This window comes from Ailuropoda melanoleuca, chromosome 18 (genome assembly GCF_002007445.2).
Source record: "Ailuropoda melanoleuca isolate Jingjing chromosome 18, ASM200744v2, whole genome shotgun sequence".
NCBI lineage: Eukaryota > Metazoa > Chordata > Mammalia > Carnivora > Ursidae > Ailuropoda > Ailuropoda melanoleuca.
Window position 1 is genome coordinate 32,954,054 of NC_048235.1, and position 27,765 is coordinate 32,981,818.

At 35.4% G+C, this 27,765-nt stretch overlaps 1 protein-coding gene across 1 annotated transcript in view; it reads right to left on the reverse strand.

The window, feature by feature from the left end:
- Positions 1-27,765, reverse strand: part of LOC100463615 (disintegrin and metalloproteinase domain-containing protein 5) — a 137,593-nt gene that overhangs the window by 10,697 nt on the left and 99,131 nt on the right. Inside the window, exons 15-18 of the mRNA XM_034647778.1 lie at positions 24,092-24,175; positions 23,287-23,398; positions 11,176-11,335; positions 9,223-9,273 (exon numbers count right to left, since the gene is read on the reverse strand). Coding sequence (XP_034503669.1) covers positions 9,223-9,273; positions 11,176-11,335; positions 23,287-23,398; positions 24,092-24,175 — 407 coding nt within the window. The remainder of the gene's footprint in view (positions 1-9,222; positions 9,274-11,175; positions 11,336-23,286; positions 23,399-24,091; positions 24,176-27,765) is intronic.

The following is a 27,765-nucleotide window of genomic DNA, read 5'->3' on the forward strand; positions in this document are numbered from 1 at the left end:
GAAATTTGATGTGGAAATCCCAAAAGACTCCACCCCAAAACTGCAAGAACTCCTACAGGAATTCAGTAAAGTGGCAGGATATAAAATTAATGCACAAAAATCAGTTGCATTTCTATAACCAACAACAAGACAGAAGAAAGGAAAATTAAAGAGTCTATCCCATTTACAACTGCACCCAAAACCATAAGATACCTAGGAATAAATCTAACCAAAGAGGCAAAGGATATGTACACAGAAAACTATAGAATACTCATGAAAGAAATTGAGGAAGAAACAAAGAAATGGAAAAACATTCCATGCTCATGGATTGGAAGAACAAATATTGTGAAAATGTCTGTTACCTAGAGCAATCTATACATTGAATATGTTCCCTATCCAAATACCACTAACTTTTTTCATAGAAATGGAACAAATAATCCTAAAATTTGTATGGAACTAGAAATGACCCCAAATAGCCAGAGGAATGTCAAAAAAGAAAAGCAAGAAAAAGAATGGCATCACATTTCTGGGCTTCAATCTCTATTACAAAGCTGTAATCATCAAGACAGTATGGTACTGGCACAAAAACAGACACATAGATCAATGGAACAGAATAGAGAGCCCAGAAATGGACCCTCAACTCTATGGTCAACTAATCTTTGACAAAGCAGAAAAGAATGTCCAATGGAAAAAAGACAGTCTCTTCAACAAATGGTGTTGGGAAAATTGGACAACCACATGCAGAAGAATGAAACTGGACCATTTTCTTATACACAAAAATAGACTCAAAATGGATGAAAGACATGAATCCATCAAAATCCTTGAGGAGAAAACAGTTAGCAACCTCTTTGATCCCAGCTGTAGCAACTTCTTCCTAGACACACAGCCAAAGGCAAGGTAAGCAAGGGCAAAAATGAATTCTTGGGACTTCATTAACATAAAAAGCTTTTGCACAGCAAAGGAAACAGCAAAACCAAAAGACAACTGACAGAATGGGAGAAGATATTTGCAAATGACATATCAGAGAAAGGGCTAGTATCCAAAATCTATAAAGAACTTATCAAACAACACCCAAGGAACAAATAATTCAAACAAAAAATGGGCAGAAGACATGAACAGAGAATTCTTTCTTTTTTTTTTTAAAAGATTTTATTTATTTATTCGACAGAGATAGAGACAGCCAGTGAGAGAGGAAACACAAGCAGGGGGAGTGGGAGAGGAAGAAGCAGGCTCATAGCAGAGGAGCCTGACGTGGGGCTCGATCCCACAACACCGGGATCACGACCTGAGCCGAAGGCAGACGCTTAACCACTGTGCCACCCAGGCGCCCCGCGAACAGACATTTCTGCAAAGAAGACATCCAAATGGCCAACAGACACATGAAAAAGTGCTCAACATCACTTGGCATCAGGGAAATACAAATCCAAACCACAAAGAGATACCACCTCACACCAGTCACAATAGCTAAAATTAACAAGTCAGGAAATGACAGATGTTGGCGAGGATGCAGAGGAAGGGGAACCCTCTTACACTGTTGGTGGGAATGCAAGCTTGTGCAGCCGCTCTGGAAAACAGTATAGAGGTTCCTCAAAAAGTTGAAAATAGAGCTACTCTAAGACTCAACAATTGCACTACTGGGTATTTACCCCAAAGATACAAATGTAGACATCTGGAGGGGCACCTGCATCTCAATGTTTATAGCAGCTATGTCCACAATAGCCAAACTATGGAAGAAGCCTAGATGTCCATCGACAGATGAATGGGTAAAGAAGATGTGGTATATACGTAAAATGGAATATTATGCAGCCATCAGAAAATGAAATCTTGCCATTTGCAATGACATGGGTGGAACTAGAGGGTATTATTCTAAACGAAGTAAGTCAATCAGAGAAAGACACTTATCACATGATCTCACTGATGTGTGGAATTTGAGAAACAAGGCAGAGGATCATAGGGGAAGAGAGGAAAAAATGAAACAAGATGAACCAGAGAGGGAGACAAACCATAAGAGACACTTAATCTCAGGAAACAAACTGAAAGTTGCTGGAATGTATGGGGCTGGAAGGGATGGGATGTCTGGGTGTTGGACATTGGGGAGGGTATGTGCTATGGTGAGCAATGTGAATTGTGTATTTATGAATCACAGACATCTACGCCTGCAACAAATAATATATTGTCTGTTAGTTAAAAAAAAAAGTGAGGTACTGCAGTCTCCTACTTTTATTGTATTCCTGTCTATTGCTTTCTCCACTCAGTTCTGTCAGTATTTGCTTTATATATTTAGGTGCTCTGATGTTGGTTCTATATATGCTTATAATTATTATATATTTTTGGTGAATTAATCCTTGTCATCATATAATGCAAATAATGTATATGATTTTGTTTCTTATGACAGGTTTTGACTTAATGTCTATTTTTCTAATGTACCTCTAGCCAACTATAGACTAGTTGCATGCTAGATCAAACTGACATCTCTATTCTCACTGACCTTCCAATGGCCAATTTGTGCCAGGTCCTATAAGCATTCCAAGACAAGTTATACTGAGGTCAGTCCTTTGTGCAGCCTTCAGAAAAATTTGGGTGTTAGAGGCATGGTAGATCGCTTACCCTATCCAGGGAAAAGCTGGGAATTTTTTTATCCACTCATTCTGTACTGAGCCCAGAAGAGAAGCTATGGGGCCATGACAACTGCCAGCCCAAACCACCATCTCTCTCTCACTGGCGTAAGTCGGCTATATTATGCCAGGTCCCAACAGAACTCCAAGACAGGCCAGATGGAAGCCAGTCCTCTGGGTAGCCCCTGGAAAAGTTTGGGCATTGGATATACTGATCTACCTCTTTCCCTTCCCAGAAAGCTAGGAGCTGGGAGATTGCCTCCTGGGCATATGTCACTATGTGAGGGGCTGGGATTATGGAAAGGTGTCTTAATTCCCATACTGCCTCTGATATCAGTACATTTGCACTCACTGGGATTCAAGAACTCCTTACCTAGTTTCTGGATTTCTTATAGAGGGAATTTGTACATGAATTGTTGAATTGGTGTCCTTGTGGAGTAAAGAGGGCCCAGGGCTTCCTCTTCTGCTATCTGACTGACCTCACTCTAAAACTTCTTAATTTTAGTGAAGACAATGTATCAATCTTTTCTGATATGGTTAATTTGTATGTGTGCATTGTCTCTGAAAAACCTTGGCTTAAGAAAATGAATAAGTATTCAAAAATCTCCCAGCAAATAGAAGTCCAGGGCCATGGGCTTCATGGGGGAATTCTACCAGAGTTAATACATATACTTCTCAAAATGTTCCAAAAATAGAAATGGAAGGAAAACTTCCAAACTCATTCTAGAAGGTCAGCATTACCTTGCTTCCAAAACCAGACAAAGACCACCCCCCCAAAAAAAGGAGAATATCCCTGGCCAATATCCCTGATGAACAAGTATGCAAAAATTCTCAAAAAGATACTAGCAAATCAACTCCAACAGTACATTAAAAGAATTAATCATCACGATCAAGTGGCACTTACTCTTGGGCTGCAGGGCTGGTTCAATATTTGTAAATCAATCAACATGATATACTGCACCGCATAAATAAAAGAAAGGATAAGAACAATATAATCCTCTCAATAGATGCAAAAAAAGCATTTAACAAAATCCAACATCCATTCTTGATAAAAACCTTCAAGAAAGTAGGTATGGAGGGAACATAACTCAACATCATAAAGGCCATATGTGAAAGACCCGCAGCTAATATCATCCTCAATGAGGAAAAACTGACAGCTTTTCCTCTACCATCGGGAACAATACAGGGATGTCCACTCTCATCATTACTATTTAACATAGTACTGGAAGTCTTAGCCTCAACTATCAGACAAGAGAAACAAAATAAAAGGTATCCAAATTGGCAAGGAAGAAGTCAAATGTTCATTATTTGCTGATGACATGATACTCTATTTAGAAAACACAAAAGAGGGGTGCTTGGTGGCTCAGCTGGTTAAGTGTCTGCCTTCAGCTCAGGTCATGATTTTGGAGTCCTGGGATTGAGCCCCACATTGGGCTCCCTGCTCAGTGGGGAGTCTTCTTCTCCCTCCCCCTTTGCCCCTCCCCCTGGCTCATTCTTTATCTCTCTCTCTCTGTCTTTCTGTCTCTCTCTCTCTCTCAAATAAATAAAATCTTTTAAAAAATAAAGCTAAAATTATTCAATTTAAAGAACTGTCCTTTCCTTGAAATGAAGACATGGCTTAAAAGTAATGTACTGGTGTAGCCACTCTGGAAAACAGTATAGAGGTTCCTCAGAAAGTAAAAAATAGAACTACCCTATGACTCAGCTTTTGCACTACTTGGTATTTTCCCAAAGGATACAAAAATACATATTTGAAGGGGTACATGCATCTTGATGTTCATAGCAGCCTTATCAACAATAGCCAAACTACGGAAAGAGCCCAAGTGTCCATCGACTGATGAATGGATAAATATGTTGTATATATATGCAATGGAATATTACTCAGCCATAAAAAAACAATGAAATCTTGTCATTGGCAATGAGGTTGATGTAGCTACAGTCTATTGTGCTAAGCAAAATAAGTCAGTCAGAAAAAGCCTAATACCATATGATTTTACTCACGTGGAATTTAAGAAGCAAAACAGATGAATATTTGGGAAGGGGGTAAAAGGAGAGAGGGAAACAAAACATAAGAGGTTCTTTTTTTGTTTAAATATTTTATTTATTTATCTGAGAGAGAGAGAGAGAGAGAAAGCACGAGTGGGGAGGGGCAGAAGGAGAGGGAGAAGCAGACTCCCCACTGTGCAGGAGCCTGATGCAGGACTTGGTCCAGGAACCTGAGGTCATGATCCCAGATGAAGGCAGGCACTTAACCAACTGAGATACCCAGACACCCCCATAAGAGACTCTAAAAGATAGAGAACAAACTGAGGGTTGATGGAGGCAGGTGGATGGGGAATGGGCTAAATGGGTGATGGATATTAAGGAGAGCACTTGTTATGATGAGCAGCGGGTGTTATATGTAAGTGATGAATCACCTAATTCTACTCCCGAAACCAATATGTTTCTGTCTGTCTCTCTGTCTGTCTCTCTCTCTCTCTCACACACACACACAGTGATATTTTTCAATTTTCATTTTCTTTCTTTTTTCTTATAATTTTTATTTTGTTATGTTAGTCACCATACAGTATATCCTTAGTTTTTGATGTAATGTTCCATGATTCATTACTTGCATATAACACCCAGTGCACCATGCAATATGTGCCCTCCTTAATACCCATCACTGGCCTATCCCTAATTGTATGATGCTTGTATATGTATGAAGTTAAAATAGATTATATATTGGCCTTGTATCCAAGCACCTTACATTCATTTATTAATTCTGATTGGTTTGTAATTTCTTAGAATTTTTTATGTACACAGCCATATGATCTACAGACAATGACATCATTCATTCTTCATTTCCAATCTTTCTACTTTTTTCTTCTTATCTTCTTGGCTAGGATCACCCATACAATGTTAAAAAGGATTATTTTACAATTGTGAAATGAATAGCTTCCTGATCTCAGGAAGAAACAGTCACGATTTCATCATTAACTGGAATATTTGCTATATATTTTCTTGTTTCAAATTTCCTTTATCACATTACGGTAACTTTCTTTTATCACTAGTTAAGTGAGAATTTTTATAGTGAAAGGACATTTTTTCCTTCATCTATAGCCATTATCACATAATTTCTCTCATTTTCTCTTAATATGGTGAATTACATTATATTGGTTTTCTAATTTTAAACAGACCTTTCATTCCTAGATTACCCTTCCCCTCCATGGCTATTTATGTATCTTTTACAATGCTAACTAGATTTGGTTGGAAATGTTTTGTTTAAAATTGTTGCATCTTTAATCAGAAATTGTTCTGTAATTTTCCTTTCTAATATTGCCTTTGCCAAGTTTTGGTGTTAAGTTAGACTAGATATACTCAACTAATGAGTCATTGAACATTATATCAAAAGTTAATGATATACTATTCCTTGGCTCATTGAATTTAAATTTAAAAAAAAAAATAAAGTTAGACTTAGCCACATAGGAAAACTTAGGAAATGCTTCTTCTTTTTATTTTCCAGATGAGTATGTGTAAGATAAGTATTACTTCTTTCTGTAAATATTTGGAAGATGTAATGGTTTGAATTACTTTCCCAAATCTTCACTCTTTTCCTGGTATATGATTATTCATTCATATTTTTTGCCATGTGACTTTTTAGTATCTCCTATTAGAGTGGATGGAATACATCACACACATCCACTCACTGATGTTGAGTTTGGTACTGTGACTTGTTTGTTCAATGCAATATAAGATGATGTGATTGAACAAGTGCTGGCTTAATTTGTCTTGGCTTTTTTGTTCCTGATGCATGCCATGAAAACAATATGTCCAAGTATTAACATTGTGACAAAGTTTTAAATGACTGTTTCCAGATCTTTAATAGAAGACTTATTCATATTTTCAATTTCTCTCTATTCTATTTTGGGAAAGAGGCAAAGATGTGTTTTTGGAAGAATGCATATGTTCTACCTAAAAATTTAAATTTATTGATTTTTTTTAAACCTAGGAACCAAAATTTATTTATATTCTTTCACATGGGAGAAAAATTTAAATGCAAGCAGTTAACGCAGAAACCTAGTAAAGTTCACAAAAACCTTAAAGTTTTCTCTTGTCATATAAATAGAAGAATACAAAAGCCATCCCAATGCATCTTTCTTACCCAAGCATCTTCCAACTCAGTAATCCCAGAAACAAACATTCTTAACATACCACACAAATCCCTTGTCACACAGGTTTTCACTAGAGAATTATAAGAAAATCGGCTACACAATATTTTTAACTCCTAACTCCAAATGACCTGTTGTAAGATTAGAAATAATATACTGAAAAGACTCAGCAATATTATAGATACTTGAATTAAAAATTATATTTTATAGGGGCGCCTGGGTGGCACAGCGGTTAAGCGTCTGCCTTCGGCTCAGGGCGTGATCCTGGCGTTATGGGATCGAGCCCCACATCAGGCTCCTCTGCTATGAGCCTGCTTCTTCCTCTCCCACTTCCCCTGCTTGTGTTCCCCCTCTCGCTGGCTGTCTCTGTCTCTGTCAAATAAATAAATAAAATCTTTAAAAAAAATTATATTTTATAGAATTGGAATAGAAAAAATTGGTGAATATATACCAAGGAAGATGTTGAAAAACATGATTCCCTCAACATAATAAGCCAATCTATAATTGTTGAGATATTTTTTAATTAATAATATTTTTTTATTACACCAATGTTCACAGCAGCACTGTCCGCAATAGCTAAATCGTGGAAGGAGCCAAGATGCCCTTCAACAGATGACTGGATTAAGAAGATGTGGTCCATATATACAATGGAATATTAGCCATCAAAAAGAACAGTTTCTCAACATTTGCTGCAACATGGACGGCATTGGAGGAGATAATGCTAAGCAAAATAAGTCAAGCAGAGAAAGACAATTATCATATGGTTTCACTCATTTATGGAACATAAGAAGAAGGAAGATCGGTAGGAGAAGAAAGGGAAGAAGAAAGGGGGAGTAAACAGAAGGGGGAATGAACCATGAGAGACTATGAACTCTGGGAAACAAACTGAGGGCTTCAGAGGGGAGGAGGGTGGGGGAATGGGATAAGCTGGTGATGAGTATTAAGGAGGGCACATATTGCATGGTGCACTGGGTGTTATACGCAACTAATGAAGCATCAAACTTTACATCGGAATCTGGGGATGTACTGTATGGTGATTAACATAATATAATAAAATTAAAAAAAAAAGATAAAAAAAAACTAGGGATGGACTGTATGGTGACTAACATAATATAAATTTATTGATTTTTAAGTTATTACCTGTATTCTCTTCTCTTCTAATATCCAAAAGATTAAAAAATGTATAATTTTATTACGTGATATTGGTATTTTATAACCTTACGCTTTTAAATATTTTGAACTACTGCTTATTTTTTTTTTCTGTTCCCCAGATCATCAACAGATAATGTTTACAAAGGCTTGTCTTAATGAAAAATGTTAGGGAAGGATACATTATACACATTCCAATTAGTTAAGCATAGTGCTATTCTCATATCTTTTTAAACCTGTTTACATACACTTACATCTTAATGAAAAAAGATGCTACTTGAAAGAAGGTTTAGTTAATTGTATGCATTAATCTTTTCAAGAATCAGCATCTCTTTTTGCTCATTTTTTTCTGTTATTTTTCTGTTTATTTTCCTGTTCATTTATTTCTGCTCATTTCTTAATTATTTCTTCCCATCCACTGTCTTCAAGTGCAATTATTTCTTCTTATTCTATCTTTTTTGATAGAGATTACAAAGAAAAAAATCCATTTGATTGTTCTCTGTCCTGTAATATGCATTTCATTGTCATTAAAGGAATTGAAGTATTGTCTTGCCTTGAGAGTAGCAATGTGACTAATTTTTGTGGAACCTAAAACAGTCTGCCTTAACAATAAGATTAGGAAAGTGTCCCTATAATAGTGCTTCTTTTATTTTTTTTACTTTTTAATTTAAATTCATTTTAGTTAACATATAGTGTATTATTAGTTTCAGGGGTAGAATTTAGTGATTCATTAGTTGCATATAACACCCAGTACTTATTATATCAAGGGCCCTCCTTTATACCCATCACCCAATTACTCAATCCCATACCCACCTCCCATCCACTAACCCTCACTGTGTTCCCTATAGTTAAGAGTCTCTTATGGTTTGCCTCCCTCTATGTTTTTATCTTATTTTATTTATAGTGGTTGTCTTAAAATTAGGAATGTCCTCAGCTCAGACATTTGTCTCAACATTTGTTACATGAATATCATAGCATGCAACTTTGTACTGCAAGCATGAAGATATAACTTGAAAAATAACCTGGGATGCTATATAAAATATTATCTCCTTTTATATTCTATCCATTATGTACTAAGGGAAATTTTTAATTACTGATAATAAAGGAGGAATACATAATTTTATTAAATTTTCTGTTTGATTACTCCATAGTCTGATCTCTAAATTTACTTTCGCAGATAACAGTGAAAACCATAAAGAATATTATGAACAAATGTTTTAGTTTCAAATTAGCAATTTTGCAGTGCTCCTAAACAATGATCAAAACATGCAATGCACCAGAAAAGAAAAAATTACAATGCACAATGGCTGAACACATTGTTCTACACTCACCTTACACTGGGGGATAACTTGCTGCTACTGCTGCTTTCTTCTGATGCAGATCTGTGAAATTGACAAAATTTATTTTAAGTGGAGAAATTTTAAAATCTTGAACAACTAAGTGACTGTTTGAAGGAAGAGGATTTTTCAAAGAAACAGTGATTCATTAAATAAAATGTCTCCTACCAACAAAATAAAACAGGTACTGATTTTTCTTTTCTTTCTTGAAGCAGATTAACATACAGTGAGTGTTATATTAGTTTCAGGTGTACAATATAATGGTTCAACCATTCTATACATTACTCAGTGCTCATCAAGGTACGTGTACTCTTAATCCCCTTCATCTCTTTCACCTGTCCCCCTCACCAACCTCCCCTCTGGCAACCAATTTCATTTCTGTATTTAAGAGTCTGCTTTTTTGTTTGTCTTTTTTAAAATTGTTTGTTCCTTTGTTTTATTTCTTAAATTCCACATATGAGTCAAATCATATGGTATTTGTCTTTCTCTGATTGATTTACTTCACTTAGTATTATACCCTCTAGGTTCATTCATGTTGTTGCAAATGGCAATATCTCATTCTTTTTGTGGTTGAGTAATATTCCATTGTGTATATATACCACACCTTCTTTATCCATTCATCTAAAGATGGATGCTTAATATTAGAAGAAATGCCATCATCCACCTTGCTTTGTTGATTAGCTTCTCTAATCTTCATTTTACATTTATCCAATTACTTATAGGCCCACATTTGTATAGACATGCCCTCTGATTCTATGATACCCCTAACTCCTCAGGTCAAATTAAGCCAAAACCTTAAAGTAGCAGTCAAAAATTTAAGTTAATTTCTCTATAGATTTCTATTTTTTTTTCTTTCTCTCATAACATACATTTTTGTCTTCTCTTGCTATCATTTCCTGGACCTTAACTAGAGGTAAATACTTCTGTGGAAAAATACCATAAATTATGAATACAGGGCTTAATAACTATGTCTAAATATTTATGTGACCAATTAAAGATAATGTGGTGATTTCACTTACTGATTTGACATACCCAAAAATTTATGATTCATTGGAAAGCTATTATTATCTCCCATTTTATAGAGTTATAGAGAATAATTTTAAGAACAATAGAGATTAAATAACTTGCTCAAGGTATCATAGTTTCTGCTTGGAAGATTTAGGAGTTAAAACTAGGTTTTCTGAGGCTAAATGTAATTTCTTTCCCATTTCCTGATGCTGCCTCCTGTCTCCTAGCCTGTGTTTTGAACTGGACATGTAATTTCTGGTTAAGAAATGACTTTACAAACTAGCAGCATCAATACTTAGGAAAATATTTTGGAAGCAGGTTCATAAATATCATTTTCAGTTGAGAGAGCTGTTCTAATAAAGTTGTCTGACAAACTGTATCTAAAAAATTTGTCTTTTGAAAGTTGCCTTGAAATGCAGTGTTATATAGTCTCAGAAGCTTTGGGGCAATAGACTATTAATAAGACTATTTAGACAGTGTTGGCAGACTAAGAGGCTGCCACTATACTCTTGGCAATCATATCTCCAAATGATTCTACTGGTAAAACGAATGGTTTTAGTAATGCATAAAACTAGGGGAAAAAAAAAAGGAAGACATCAAACTGGCTTGAAATGTATCACTAGACCTCTCCTTATATTGTTCTACCTACAATGTTGGATTATTCCTGATGAAACATGAGTACTTTTTCCCTGACACATTGAATTTATTTTTTTTAAGATTTTATTTATTTATTTGACAGAGAGAGACAGCGAGAGAGGGAACACAAGCAGGGGGAATGGGGGAGAGAGAAGAAGGCTCCCCGCTAAGCAGGGAGCCTGATATGGGACTCGATCCCAGGACCCTGTGATCACAACCTGAGCTGAAGGCAGACGCTTAATGATTGAGTCACCCAGGAACCCCTTGACTCACTGAATTTAGTAAGAGTAAACATATATATACCTCTCACTTTCAGTTTCCTCTCTGTAGCACAAATCTCTTATTGTATTCTGCTTTATTAAAACAATGGTAGTAATGATGAGCACAGGCAGAGAAATGTAGAAAATGAGTAGAAATCGGTGTTTTGAAGGAGTGGTATTTTGTTCCCTCAAGTAGATTTTACCTATAATGGAAAATAACCATTTCAAATTATGTTAGAGATTGTATTAACCAAACAAAAATGTGAAGAGGATATCATTACCAACATTATTCCCAAACACTAAACATTTCACTCATATAGAGTATAAATATAATAAATATTAAATATTAACATATAAAATGGACTGTTACTAGTGCTTTACTGATGTCTATGAGTTTTCAACATTACATCATATGGTGATTTATTTGAAGATAATCTTTCATAAGTACATGTTTAATAACAGCAAAGATTTTATCAATTTCTTTCTGATATAGCTTATCCAAAATTCAAACATGTATACCACAGAGAGTATTGGGGTTGTACCTATATATGATAATTAAATCTGGGAGGTGTGGCATTTAATTTCTCTCACATTACTAAAATATTTTTCTAAAGTTAAAAATTAGTAGTCATTAAATAACTTGATTATTTAACTAAGTTCTTTAGTCAAATATATAGCAATAAGAAATTGTTAAAATGGCTCTAGAAGTATTTTGTGGAATGCATGGCTAAAGCTGGCTTTGACCCATTTCTGTCCAACTAATGTTAATGTCACATTTTTCTCATCGATTCTCTTTTTTTTTTAAGATTTATTTATTTATTTTAGAGAGAGTGAGCACGTGTGTTTGTGCATGTGTGCAAGTGATGGGGGGAAAGGGCAGAGAGAAAGAATCTCCAGCAGACACCACACTGAGTGAGGAGCTGATGCAGGAATGATCTCCTGAGTTGAGATCAAGAGTCTGATGCTTAAGTGAATGAGCCACCCAGGTGTCCCTCCTCATCAGTTCTTATTCATTCTCAGCTGACATCTGTATTCATTCCTGAGCATTTGATCTATGTGTCACCTCAATTTCCACCTCTTTGTACATACCAGCCACCTATCTGGGTTTATAATATATCAAACTCTGCTTTCTCCACAATTTATTGGCATGTTGTTTTTGTTGTTTTTATTTGGTATAGAAACTGTTCTGTCAGTTCTCTGCCAGTTGAAATAATGGGGAAGCTGACAGATAGAAGAGCTACCCCCAGCTATAGTCATGCATGATCACAGCTCAGTATGCTCTTCTTAGAACTGCCCCAGTGCTTCACAAGATAAAACCTGTGAGCCATGAACCTGGATAATTAGCTGAGGAGATTTCTAAACAAAAAGTTGAAGGTACAGCCCAAGTCCTCCCAACTGCTTACAGTAAAATTGAGAGCAGATTGATGAGTTGAAGAAGTGTTCATCAGAGAAGTACCAGAACTTAGAGACTTGGAGAATTCTCAACCTGACCATTACAAAAAAATGAGGAAACATGTTTTAGAGAGAATGCCTAATGTGTGGCTGGAAAGTCATTTGATATTGAGATTATTGCATCTTAGTGAACCATCTTAGCAGCCATCTCAGCAGAAGCAAGGAATAGAGATGAGATCATAAAGGCAGAAACACTGCCAGGTTGGACCTCAGGGAACCGGATGGTACAGTACAGCCATTTGGCTGCCAATATACTACATTCTTCAAGAAAAGAGAAGAACGCTCCAAAGGTGAGTCAGAGATCATCAGGGTTTTCTCACCTATCACAGGCCCAGAAGCTTCCCTCCTTGGTTTCAGCTAGGCTGCCCCAGGCCAGTGCAATGAGACATGGAGGCTGCAAATTGTTGTGTGGGCAGGGCCAAAGGGGTGGGGTGATGTCACTGAAGACTATGCAGTGATGTTGCCACTACAGTGGGTCTGGAGGACAGAATATCAAGCCAAAGAGGATAATCTTGAAACTTAAAAATCTAATGGAAGTTAGCTTGCTAGGTTTTATATTCAGTGGGATCTGTCATCCCATCCTTCTTTTCAATTTCTTTCTTTCGGAATGAGAATGTCTATCCTATGCCAGTCTCACTGCTGTTTTTTTGGAAGCACGTAACTGGTCCAGTTTCATGGGATCACAACTGGAAGGAATTTTGCCTCAGGATAAATCATACCTGGAGTCTCATGCATATGTGATTACACGATACTTAGATGAAACTTTGTATTTGGAATTGATGCCAGAATGGGTTAAGACTTTTGGAGCTGCTGAAGTGGGGGTACCTGCATTTTGCATATAAGGAGGACATGAATTTGAGAGGACTATAGGGTAGAATTTTATCGACTGAATTGTTTTCCAAAATTCATATGATGAAATGAAGCCCTAATGCTCCGTGTGATGGTACTTGGAGAGAAGACCTTTGGGAGGTAATTAGGGTTAAGTGAGGTCATAAGAGTGAGGTCCTAATCTGATGGAATTTGTTAGACCAAAGGGTTCTCTCCCTCCACATACACAGAGAAAAGGCCATGCAAGGACTCAGGAAAGTGGCAGGCATGTGCAAGCCAGGAAGAGAGTTCTCATCAGAAAACAAATTTGCCAGCACACTGATCATAGATTTCTAGCCTCATCAACTGTGAGAAAATGAATTTCTATTGTTTGAGACACCCAGTCTGTGGCCTTTTTGTTATGATAGCTCAAGCAGATGAATACAGTGTATTTTCATGAAAATATAGATGAGGTTATTTATTCCCCAATGCATTCCTTAAAGGAGAAATAGCCGTAGAACTCCTATTAAAACTTTCCTTCCCAGAAACATTCACTACCTAATAAACATTCCTGACTTGAAATACAATTGGAAGAGACATTATTTTCTCAATAAGGTAAACATTGAATCAAAAGCAGCATACTTCTCATGATAAAATATTGGAAGTTTCCATAGGAATGAAATAATGGTAAAATAATATTTTGTGATTATTTCCTTTTATTCTGAATGGATTACCCAGGGCAATTATGAGATGGGGGTGGAGATTAACTAAAGAAGAAGAAGGAAAGAAATTATTATTATTAAAAAGATGTGGCAAAATTATTATTAATTGCAGTTACATCAGTTAATTGCCTTAAAAACTAAAAGACTTTTGTTGATACAGAGCAGAAAGTCACAACTGATACAAAGATTTTACTGGCAACATGGCATCATTAAAATAATATCTCTCAATAATCTCTATCAATGTAAATGGCTTGAATACTCCCATAAAATGCCACAGGGTTGCAGATTGGATAAAAAGAAATGACCCATCCATCCGCTGCCTACAAGAGACCCATTTTGAACCCAAAGATACATTCACACTCTCAGTGAAGGGATGGAGTACCATCTTTCATGCAAATGGACCTCAAAAAAGCTGGGGTGGCTATTCTCATATCAGATAGTTTGGATTTTAAACTAAGGACTATAGTTAGAGACACAGAAGGGCACTATATAATCCTCAAAGGATGTATCCAACAAGTGGATATGACAATTGTAAATATATATGCCCCCAACAGGGGAGCAGCAAGATACACAAGCCAACTCTTAACCAGAATAAAGAGACATATAGATAAAAACACATTAATAGTAGGGGAACTCAACACCCCACTATCAGAATTAGACAGAACACCATGGCAAAAAATAAGCAAAGAATCAAAGGCTTTGAATGCCATACTCGACGAGTTGGACCTCATAGATATATATAGAACACTACACCCCAGAACCAAAGAATACTCATTCTATTCTAATGCCCATGGAACATTCTCAAGAATAGACCATGTTCTGGGACACAAAACAGGTCTCAGCCAATACCAAAAGATTGAAATTATCCCCTGCATATTCTCAGACCACAACGCTCTGAAATTGGAACTCAACCACAAGGAAAAACCTGGAAGAAACTCAAACACTTGGAGGCTAAGAACCATCCTGCTCAAGAATGACTCGATAAACCAGGAAATCAAAAAACAAATTAAACAATTTATGGAGACCAACGAGAATGAATACACAACGGTCCAAAACCTATGGGATACTGCAAANCTCCAAAACCTATAGGATATTGCAAAGGCAGTCCTAAGGGGGAAATACATAGCCATCCAAGCCTCACTCAAATGGATAGAAAAATCTAAAATGCAATTTTTATATTCTCACCTCAAGAAACTGGAACAGCAACAGAACAACAGGCCTAATCCACTCACGAGGAAGCAGTTGACCAAGATTAGAGCAGAAATCAATGAATTAGAAACCAGAAATAAGTCAAACAGAGAAAAACAATTATCATATGATTTCTCTCATCTATGGAACATAAGAACTAGGATGATTGGTAGGGGAAGGAAGGGATAAAGAAGGGGGGGGTAATCAGAAGGGGGAATGAAACATGAGAGACTATGGACTATGAGAAACAAACTGAGGGCCCCAGAAGGGAAGGGGGCGGGGGAATGGGATAGACCGGTGATGGGTAGTAAGGAGGGCACGTATTGCATGGTGCACTGGGTGTTATATGCAACTAATGAATCATCGAACTTTACATCGGAAACCGGGCATGTACTGTATGGTCACTAACATAATATAATAAAAAATCATTAAAAAAAAACTAAAAGACTTTTGAAAATAGTGATAACCCACTGATAAAATGTATGTACAAAAATCTGTAGGCTTCCTATACGTAAAAAGTAAAAATTAAAAAACACCATAACAGAAAGGCCTTCTGATAACAATTTTCAACAAAATGATACTCTTAAAAATGAAAAAGGTAATTTCTGATCCAAAGATCATTCTATACCTATATAGAGATCAAAACCACAATGAGTTATCAGCTTACACCCATCAGAATGACTACTATTTGCAAATCAGAAAATAATAAGTTTTGGTGAGGGTGTGGAGAAACTGGAAGCCTTGTGTACTGTTGGTGGGAATGTAAAATAATGCATCCTCTGTGGAAAACAGTATGGAGATTCTTCAAAAAAATTAAACATTGAATTATCATATTATCTGACAATTCCACATCTAGGTATATACCCCAGATTATTGAAAGCATGGACTCAAACAGATACTTACACACCTATGTTCATAGCAGCACTATTCACAATAACTAAAACTTGGAAGTAACCCAATTGTCCATTGAAAGACGAATGGATAAGCAAAATGTGGTACATACATGTAATTGAATATTATCAGCCTTAAAAAGAAAGGGACTTATGGTGCCTGGGTGGCTCAATCAGTTAAGCATCAGCCTTCAGCTTGGGTCATGATCCCAGGGTCCTGCGATCAAGCCCCTCATCCTGCTTCCTGCTCAGCAGGGACTCTGCTTCTCCCTCTGCTACTCACCTCTGCTCCTGCTCTCTCTCTCAAATAAAATTTTTTAAAAAATTTTAAAGAATTATGACACATCTTCCAACATGAACTTTGAGGACATTGTGCTAAGTAAAATAAGCCAGATACAACATGAAAAATACTTATGTGGGGTCTCAGAAGTAGTGAAATTCAAAAACACAGAAAATGGAATGGTGGCTGCCAGGAGCTAGCAGAGAAGGGAGTGTGAAGTTATCATTTAATGAGTTTACACTTTAGTTCCTCAAGATGAAGAGTTCTGAAGATGGATGGTGGTTGCACAACAATGGACTTAATGGCCACTAAATTACAGGCTTAAAAATGGTTAAAATGGTAAATTTTAAGTTATGTAGTATTTTACAAGTAAACATACGTATGTAAATATGTGTGTATGTTAGAAAGGGTCAAAAATATCAGTAAAATAGATCTCCAAGTGTGATGAAAGAGCAATAAACATCAGAATTATAAATTTCCTATAACCATAGGTAAATGGGAAGCTTCATGAAATTAAAGAGATGCAAATGGATTTCTTTTTACTACTACCTTGTCGTGGATTAAAAAGGTTGATAACAACCCCTGAAAGTCAACAAGAATGTATAGTATTATTAGTGGCAATTTCTGGAGTTAGGATTACATAAACATTTTTGAAAGAAAAATGTTAGTGAAATTAAAATATATTCTTTATAATTTTATATATTAAGTAGACAAGTAGACAAAAGTAAAGGAGAATTTAGATTCTAGAATATGCAAACAGCAAGTAACTCATACACACAAACACACATATATATTCAATTATGTGCATATGTATATTTATGTAGTTATATCTATATATGTAATACTGTAAAATGGTTATACATTCTTTAGAATTTTCATGAAATATTAACACAAGTTGATAATGTATTGGCTGCAAATAAAGCCATCACAAATTCCATAATTTTAGCTTATTCCAAGCCATATTTTGTTAAGATAAGTCAGTGACACACAAAATAAATAGAATAAGGGTATTAAAGAAACTGGGCTTCTTAAGATCACCTTGCCTCTCATCTTTATACCCCAAAATGCATTTGACATCACAAGGGCTTCCTCCACATTGAGTCCAGGGCTCATCTTTGTCTGGGTTCAGGGCCCCAGAAGGGACAATTTGGGGACAGAAAATGCATGCAGCCAGATGGCATGCTAGCCCAGGGCTTTCAGAGTATACCTACAGACCCCAGAATACAAGGATGAAGACAGAATCTATGGAAGCTGAGTAAATGAATCTAACTGGATTGAAAGATTCCCCTGATCCCAGGCTCAGGCAGCACCATTCTACTGTCATCAGGACCCAGAGTCACTTAGGGAACCAAACATGAACATTTGCCTCAGACGCTTCAAGTGGTCATATGCAAAGTCTCAAATACTGAATTATCCATTCCTGAGATGGGAAATTTTCTGAGTTATGGCAACTGGTTAGGAAGGTTGAAGAAAAAGAAGAAAGTCCACATGGAAGCTGAAAAAATAGGGATTAAAAGCAACATTGTTTTGGTGTCAAATTAATAAAGCATAATTATCTGCCTTCCATAGTTTCTGTTTTTAACTGACCGCTGATGTCAACAATTGCAATTTGTGATTCATTCTGAGTGATGTGACTTAAGTGTACAACCTGAGAGGATTGAAATCATTAATAGTCCATCTTTGCCTTAGTCTTTGGATTAACTGTTGTACTTTACGTCAAGAGAGTGCTAATTTAATTTTTCATATTGTCAATATTGTAATCCTGTTTCCTAAGAGCTCAGAAAATGATAATCAGAATGATTACAATACTAACACCAGTATGACCCAGACATCACAGATCATGAAGGCTAAATGACTTTTTTTAATGACAGATGGAAGGACACATACAACTGGATTGAAGAAATAAATAAACAGAGCATAATATACAATATGATAAAAATAATTTGGATGCAGAAATAAACCCATACATATGTGGTCAATTAATTTACAACAAAGGAGCCAAGAGTGTAAAATGGGGGAAAAGAGAGTTTCTTAAATTAAGTGGCACTGAAAAAACTGGATATTCACATGCTAAAGAATAAAACTGGACTATTTTATATCATAAACAAATATTAACTTAAAATGTTGTAAAAACTTGAATGTACTTGAAACCATAAAACTCCTAGAAGAAAACATAGGTGGTAAGCTCCTTGATATTGATCTTGGTGATAATTTTTGAATCTGACACTAAAAGTAAGGCAACAAAAGCAAAAACGAGTGGGACTACACCAAACTATAAAGCTGCACAGCAATGGAAATCATCAACAAAATTAAAAGGTAATCCCCTGAATGAGAGAAAATATTTGCCAATAATATATCTGATGAGGGGTTAATATCCAAAATGTATTAAGAATTCATCTAACTCACTAGCAAAAAAACCCCAATAATCCAATTTTTAAATGGGCACAAGATCTGAATAGAAACTTTTCCAAAGAAGACATTCAAATGTCCAATGGGTACATTAAAAGATGCTCAAAAGCACTAATCATCAGGGAAATACAAATGAAAACCATAAGGAGATATCACTTCACACATGTTAAAACGGCTATTTTTGAAAAGACAAGAAATAACAAATATTGGTGAGAATATGGAGAAAAGAGAGCCCTTGAGCACCATTAGTAAAAATATAAAGTGGTGCAGCCCCTATGGAAACAGTATGGAGGGGGAGGTTAAAAAATTAAAAATAGAACTACCATATGATCCAGCAATTCCACTTTCGAGTATATAGCCAAAGAAAATGAAAACATTACCCCAAAACTATATACGCACTGCCCATGTTCACTGCAGCATTATTTACAATAGCCAACATATGGACACAACCTAAATGTCCATCAAGGAATGAATGGATAAAGAAAATGTGGTCATATCTATATGCAATGGAATATTATTCAGCCATAAAAAGGAATGAAATCTTGCCATTTGTAATGGCATGGATGGATCTTGAGAGCATTACACTAAGTGAAATAAGACACTAAGACAATATATTTGTATGATCTCATTAATACGTGGAATCTAAAAAAAAAGAAAAAGACAAGCTCGCAGATGTGGAGAATAGATTGATGATTGCCAGTGGTGTGGAGGGTTGAGTGAAATGGATGAAGGGGGTCAAAGGTACAAACTTCCAGTTATAAAATAAATAATTCCTAGGAGTGTAGTGTATAGCATGGTAACTATAGTAAATAATACTGTATTACATATTTGAAAGTTGCTAAGAGAATAGACCTTAAAAGTTCTCATCACAAGAAAAAAATACCTGTAACTATGTTTTTGATGCATACTAACTAGACTTATAGCAATCATTTCACAATGTATACAAATATTGAATCATTATATTGTACACCTGAAACTAGTATAATGTTATACATCAGTTATATCTTAATTTAAAAAAAAAAGAATTTGGAATAAGTATGGTGGAGGCGGTGATGTGAAAGCATATTTGGTGGTTGAATCTCAAATTTCTTGGATGAAATAACCAAGTATTTTTAAATCAGCTGTATTTTTTTGCTTCCCAAGTTAAAAATAAAAAAACAAAACTTTTCTCTCCCCAAAAGACACCAATGTCCTGACAAAAATAACTAGCAAATTAACATTAGCATTGGCACAGCATAGGAACAAACACACACTGCCCTATCGCTCATTCCCTTCATTGATCTTCAGAACCGAGCGAAGTTACATTTCCTGATTCACAGATTGCACTAAAATGTCCTGTGGGAGAAAAATGTGAAAATTGTTATAACATCTGTTGACCCTTTAAGTGTAGCAATGATTCTGTCACATCTTACCAAGTGAATAAGGCAGCAAAATATTCCCCCAGATCTTAGGTAATTTGATTTTTAAAATGAAGTTTAAAATAGTTTCTTAATTTCTACACAGATTTTAATGAAATTACAGAAAACATAAAAAAAATTTTGTTTTCTTGCTCAAATCCAAACTAGACTTTGTTGATCTGCATATTTAGCAGGCAGCGCAAACGTAAACTTCTGCAAATCCCATTCAGTCTACAAGCTTCTTATCAAAGAAAAGGAAAAGATCTTACCCGCGAAATATCCTACACACTTTGGACACAACACTGAATGGAGTGTGATATGCTTACCTGTGATATACGGGCTTTCCTGATGAAAAAGCTTTTGGTCACTTTTAGTTCCTCAAAATGTATGGAAGCTGGTAATGGGATTTTTAAAAAAACTTTATGAAATGGGAAGGCGATGGCTTCCTCAGACATGGATGCATACAAGATGGCTCTTAGTGTTACCAGCTCTATGAGGTGTGTTAGAATACTGGCCTGGCATAAAATCTTGTTCTTGAAAGGCTGGACAATAAGAATGTACTTCTTTAATTTTTAGATACATTGAGGAGGAAAATAGAAAGGTTGTAGTAAAAACAGAAATCTACATGCTGTTTCTCTGAAACAATTCGATAATCTGTGAATCCTAGGGAAAAAAATTAACCGACTATACTTATGACTCACATTTTTGGAAATAAGATTGCTTCAGAACTCAAAAAATGTAACTAGAAAATGGCAAGCAGTGAAATAGAATCTTCACAGTACCTTTATTAAAATTGCAATTTATTTGTAATTCAACTGAGATTTCACAAATGCAAATTACCTCTATGCTTTCAACCATATTCCCTAAGAAAAAGAGATTTAACTTAAGACATCAAATGTGCTTTAGAGTGCTTAAAAATGATGAGCATTTTTAAAATGGGCAGCCTATATGATGAATTAAATACGCAAAGGAACTGTCTGATAGGTACCTGGTCTACAGAAGACACCTACAGAAAGAAAGCTAATGAATGTTTTTGGAGAGCTGCAAAATAATTTCTACAAGTCTAAAAACCTGCTGTGTCTACTAAAAACAAAAAACAAAAACAAAACCCAAGTATGTCATGTTCAAAGGCTTTTGTGGGAGATCTTTGGCTGACTGCCATCACAGTGGACTGATAGGTCCACTTGAATTCAGTAAATGCCTCTTGATAAAGCAGAGCTTCAAGTCAAAAGGAATTGTACATTTAGCTCTTTTCCATTTTGCTGCTGCTTAAAGGAAGGATGTCTAAAAGGTTGCAAGCAATACAGAGAAGTGTAATTGGAAAATGACACGGAAAGAGCCAAAAATATATCTGACCATATCATAGGACAGAAAGAATCCTTTTTTTATTTTAAAAAAATTGTTTTAAAATTAAGTTCAATTACCAGTATATAGGGCATCATTAGTTTTTGATGTAGTCTTCAATGACTCATTAGTGAAGAAAGAAAGAAGAAAGAAAGAAAGAAAGAAAGAAAGAAAGAAAGAAAGAAAGAAAGAAAAAAGAAGAAAGAAAGAAGGAAAGAAAGAAAGAAAGAAGAAAGAAAGAAAGAAAGAAAAAAAGAAAGAAAGAAAGAAAGCATCCTGTCACTGTTCTTTATTAAATATAGGGCAAACTTTTAATTTTTCCTATTATATTTATATTCCTGTTTTGAAAATTTTTACATTTATGAATATTAATAATATACAAGAGGGTAGCCTGCAGAATTTAAATATCCAGTAAAGACCTTTTTAAAAGTCTTTAAAACAGCTTTAAAAAAAGCTATTTCAAAGGATATATTATAAAATATTTTCATTATAAAATATTGTTACATTTTTGCTCACATTTATTATTTGCTTAATTGGTTGTAGTATAAACGACCATCAATTGACACTAGTAACTAGCTCTACTGTTGTTTTGCTTAAATAATAGCATTTATGTAAAAAAATCTATAATACAGAATATGTAATTTTAAATAAATATCAACTTTACACATATTTATGTGAAAATAATATGTATATAATTATGTTACATGCTAAACTATTATTCCTTTTTTTTTTTTTGGTCTGATATACAGTCTAATATGGCTGTGTGTTAACTCTGTAAAAAGTTGGTCACCCTAGGTATGCCTTCCCCCAAGTATCCAAGCTTCAAGTAAATCTGCCAAGGAGTTTCAGTATTTTTTTTTAAAGATTTTATTTTATTTTTTCGACAGAGATAGAGACAGCCAGCGAGAGAGAGAACACAAGTAGGGGGAGTGGGAGAGGAAGAAGCAGGCTCATAGCAGAAGAGCCTGATGTGGGGCTCGATCCCATAACGCCGGGATGACGCCCTGAGCCGAAGGCAGACGCTTAACCGCTGTGCCACCCAGGCGCCCCAAGGAGTTTCAGTATTTATTTGANTTATTGGCCCCAAAAGGAAAGGGGGTGAGGGTGGACAGCCTCTGCTCCCAGGTTATTCTAGGTGGGCTCCAATATCTTCTACAACCAGGGAATATCCCCCAGGTATCCCGAGTCCTATCCAGGGCTGCTTAATCTCAAAATACTACTCAGGAGCTCCAGGGGAGAGATTCTAGAGAGGATAGTTCAAAAGATTGGACTGGAGTCCTTACAATGCACCAAAAAGGAATAAAAGATAACCTGAAAGAATCTGGTGGCATTAATATAACAACGAATACTAACAAATACTATTTTAAACCATAAATGTATGAGACAATCCAAAGGGAACAATCTAAATGAACTAGTCAGATTTTATGCACTGGAATTTCTACTTTTATATTGCCTAACACTGGGTACACATTTTGTTAGTAAACCATGTCACTGTTGATATGAAAAGTACAGAACACACTTCTGTCTTAGATTTTTAAAAATCTTACAAATAAAACAAAAACATGTTTGTTGGTATCAGTCGCTTTGTAACCTAGTTTGGAACCTATACTTTAATTTTTTCTTGTACATATCATCTTTGATTAATGAAATTTGAAAGAAACTAACCAGATGGAGCCTTGTGCCCATCATCTATACTTCCAAATTCTCCCTTCTTCTCCAGGCATGTGGGAGGATCAAACCCCTTTTCACACTGGCAATGATTTAAATTGTTGCAAACCTGCAGTAATCAAAAAATAGAACAATTGTCTTTTATGGACAAAGATGGTTTTCAATAGAGACCAATGAATATTCTATACTTATTCAACACAGAATTTATTTCAGAGAATTTATTCATTCCAGAGAATTTAACTTAAACAGGCAAATTCAATAAATTTTCACAAATTTTTTCTTGAAATTGTCCATACTTTAGAAAGTATATTTAGCTTCTGCTGACAAAGCAATTTTTAAAAAAATTCTTCAGGTCTTTTCATTGGCAGACCCAAATACTGAAATTACCAGTAACATGCCACTAATTATCACTTAGTTGCTAGTTTCACAGAACAGCCCAGACTCTGAATCAACAAGCAAGACTAGAAAGAAAATTCTAACGACCTTTGTTTACCAATTTCTACTTTCTTTCTGTGAAAATAAGATCATTTTGGTTATATAATAATACACGGTGCACATAGCATATCTGTTCCTTATATTCACCAAACACTTTATACATACAGAATCATCTTAAATGTTCCTACTTTATATTCTCTAATAAATAGTTTGGCAAGACTTCTTAAGAAAATAAGATTGAAGCTATAAATTATAGACTCTGCCAAGTGGCACAAAAATCATTTTAATGATTTTTTTTAAAAATCTCTGAACTGTTTTACAGCATTGTTCAGAGCGTCTTGCTAAAATGAAAATTGAAATTACTTACTCCATGGCTATTGCAATAAGTAGAATTGCACCGTGCAGTTGGTATCTGGTATTGAACTTCCACACAGGCAAATCTGAGACAATACTAAAAGCAAAAGGAAGTGAAGAATAGTCACACAATCAAATTGTGTGTATGGGTAATACATAATTAAAATTCAAGAAAGTTTCAGAATTCATATTATCAAGAATGGGCATAAAAATACAAAAAATAAAATAAGGTAATAATTGAAACATTGAAATAAATGTGAAATAAGCAATGTGACTTCAGATTTTAAAGGTGTAACCACATATGAGAAGTTAGAAGTTTTATTTTCTTACCATGTAGCACTTGAAGTCCACTTAAAAATGGAAGTATCTAGAAAAAAAATTAGACTAGACCCTGAGTTCAAGAACTATCCAAGAACCATTTAAAAAATACCTATGCCCAGGCTCCACCTGAGACATTTCTATCAAAATCTCTGGGTGCAGGGTCCACATGAATATTGGAACAACTAAGGGGGAGAACTATGAGGTGGGAGGTGGGGGTCTTAAAATCATGGTTATGGGTAGCACAGGAAGATAGTTAACTATTCCATGAGAAAAAATGATGAGAAAGAGAACAGCAAGGATAACAGATAATTATATGAGGTAATAGGGCAATGAGAGACTCCAAACTATGAGATGGCTACAAGGCCTCTGAAGAAAATGAGTGTTTCATGTGTGAATTTACACTGTTCCAATTTATGGCATTAATTTTTGTGCCCTTTCCTAGTTATTGAAAAAAATTTCAGTACATTCAGTACTTGGTGAAAGGGTATTATTTTTTGAGTGAATTTTGTCTTTGGATAATAATAACAACCAGGTATGTGAAAAGAAGAGGACCAGGACCCTGGAAAAAAGAGATTTGGGCCAATATCCTTTAGAATTCAAGGGAAGAGAGAACTCAGATCATATTTGTATTCCTGTGCTTCCAGAGGAGCAAGATATGATTGAAACTTCCGTTCTTTTCATGGACTATTATCAAAAGGTATTATAGAGAAATACATTTGAAATTAGCAAGCACAATTTGTGACTTTCTCTCAAAAAAGGTATGTCAGAATAAGACAAATATCCACAATAGCTAAATTGTGGAAGGATCCGAGATGCCCTTCAACAGATGACTGGATTAAGAAGTTGTGGTCCATATATACAATGGAATTTTACTCAGCTATCAGAAAGAACGAATTCCCAACATTTGCTGCAACATGGACGGCACTGGAGGAGATAATGCTAAGTGAAATAAGTCAAGCAGAGAAAGACAATTATCATATGATTTCTCTCATCTATGGAACATAAGAACTAGGATGATCGGTAGGGGAAGGAAGGGATAAAGAAGGGGGGGGTAATCAGAAGGGGGAATGAAACACGAGAGACTATGGACTATGAGAAGCAAACTGAAGACTTCAGAGAGGAGGGGGTGGGGGAATGGGATAGGCTGGTGATGGGTAGTAAGGAGGGGCACGTATTGCATGGTGCACTGGGTGTTATACGCAACTAATGAAGCATCGAACTTTGCATCAGAATCCGGGGATGTATTGTATGGTGACTAACATAATAATTAAAAAAAAGTGTATTCCTAGATGTTTTATTATTTTTGGTGCAAATATAAATGGGATTGTTTTAATTTCTTTTTCTAATGCTTGCTTATTAGTGTTTAGAAATGCAACAGATTTCTGTACATTGATTTTGTATACTGTGATCATACTGAATTCATTTATCACTTCTAGTAATTTTTTGGTGGAGTCTTTAGGGTTTTCTATATATAGTATCATGTCATCTGCAAATAGTGAAAGTTTTACTTCTTCCCTACCAGTTTGGATGCTTTTTTTCCTTTCTCAGGTCTGATTGCTATGGGTAGGACCTCTAGTACTATGTCAAATAAAAGTGGTGAGATAGGACATTCTTGTTTTTTTCCTGACCATAGAGGAAAAGCTCTGTTCTTCCCCATTAGGATCATATCATATTAGCTGTGGGTTTTTCAGATGTGGCCCTTATTATGTTGAGTCATGTTTTTATCATGAATGGATGTTGTACTTGATCAAATGCTTTTTCTGCATCTATTGAAATGATCGTATGGTTTTTATCCTTTCTCTTATTGATGTGATATATCATGTTGATTGACTTGCAAATGTTGAACCACCCTTGCAACCCCAGAATAAATCCGACTTGATCACAGTGAATGATTCTTTTAATTTATTGTTTGATTTGTTTTGCTAACATTTTGTTGAGGATTTTTGCATCTGTGTTCATCAGGGATATTGGCCGTAGTTCTTTTTCTGTAGTGTCTTTATTTGGTTTTGGAATTAGGGTAATGCTGGCCTCATAGAATAAATTTGGAAGCTTTCCTTCCACTTCAATTTTTTGTTAAATTTTGAAAAGTATAGGTATTAAGCCTTCTTTAAATGCTTGGTAGAATTCACATGTAAAGCCTTCTGGTCTTGGGCTTTTGTTTTTTGGGAGTTTTTTGATTACTGATTCAATTGCTGGTAACCAGGTTGTCCAAATTTGCTATTTCTGGTGTCTGTTTTTGTGCCAGTACCATGGCACTGGGTTTTCTGGTTCAACTTTGGTAGTTTTTATGTTTCTAGGAATTCATCTGTTTCTTCTAGGTTGTCCAGTTTGTTACCATATAATTTCTCATACGATTCTCTTATAGTCCTTTGTATTTCTGTGGTATCAGGAAGTCATGCACACACAAGAAAGGAATAACTTAGGACCAAAAAAATCATAAAGGAGAATTTATAGGAAATTTTAAAAATGGCACAATAATCAAATAACAATTCATTATGACTTTAAGTTGAGACAAGATAACATAGACCTATTTCTCTGTGTCCATGTTAAGCGCAATTATAAAACATTATAAAATTAAAAACCACTGAGAGACAACCAGAAGAACTCAATGGTGGTGAGGAAAAGGGTGAGCTGGTTTGAGACTTGAACTGGAAGAACAACACAGCAGCAGAGCATCTTGTGCTTCTCCCCATGTCCTCTCTGCTCCAACCAAACAGAAGTCTATTTTTGTGTCAATACTATGCTGCCTTGATATTACGCTGCCACAAAAAAGGATTAGACCTTGCCATTTGTGCAACATGAATGGATTTAGAAGGTATTATTCTAAGTGAAAGAAGTCAGACTGAGAAAGACAAATGCCATATGATTTCATTCGTATGTAGAATCTAAAACACAAATGAATAAACAAACAAAAAGCAGAATCAGATCTATAAATACAAAGAACAAAGTGCTGGTTGACAAGGGAGGTGGGAGGATGAGCAAAATGGGTGAAAGAGAGTGAGAGATACAGGCTTCTAGTTATGGAACATATAAATCATGGAATAAAAGGTACAGCATAGGCAATATAGTCAGTGGTATTGTAATAGTGTTGTATGGTGACAAATGATACCTATACTTGTGGTGAACATAGCATAACATATAGAGAAGTTGAATGCCTAAATTGTACACCTGAAATTAATGTAACATTGTGTGTCAACTATATCAAATAAAAAATTTTTTATAAGTTACAATCACTCAAAAGAAAATTAAAAACACATGTATATGTTTAAATCATGCACAGAATTGGTTTTATGAAGAACACAAAATTATGATGGAAATAATCAAAGAAAGCTTTACTAAGTGGAGAAATATACCAGGTTCATGAGT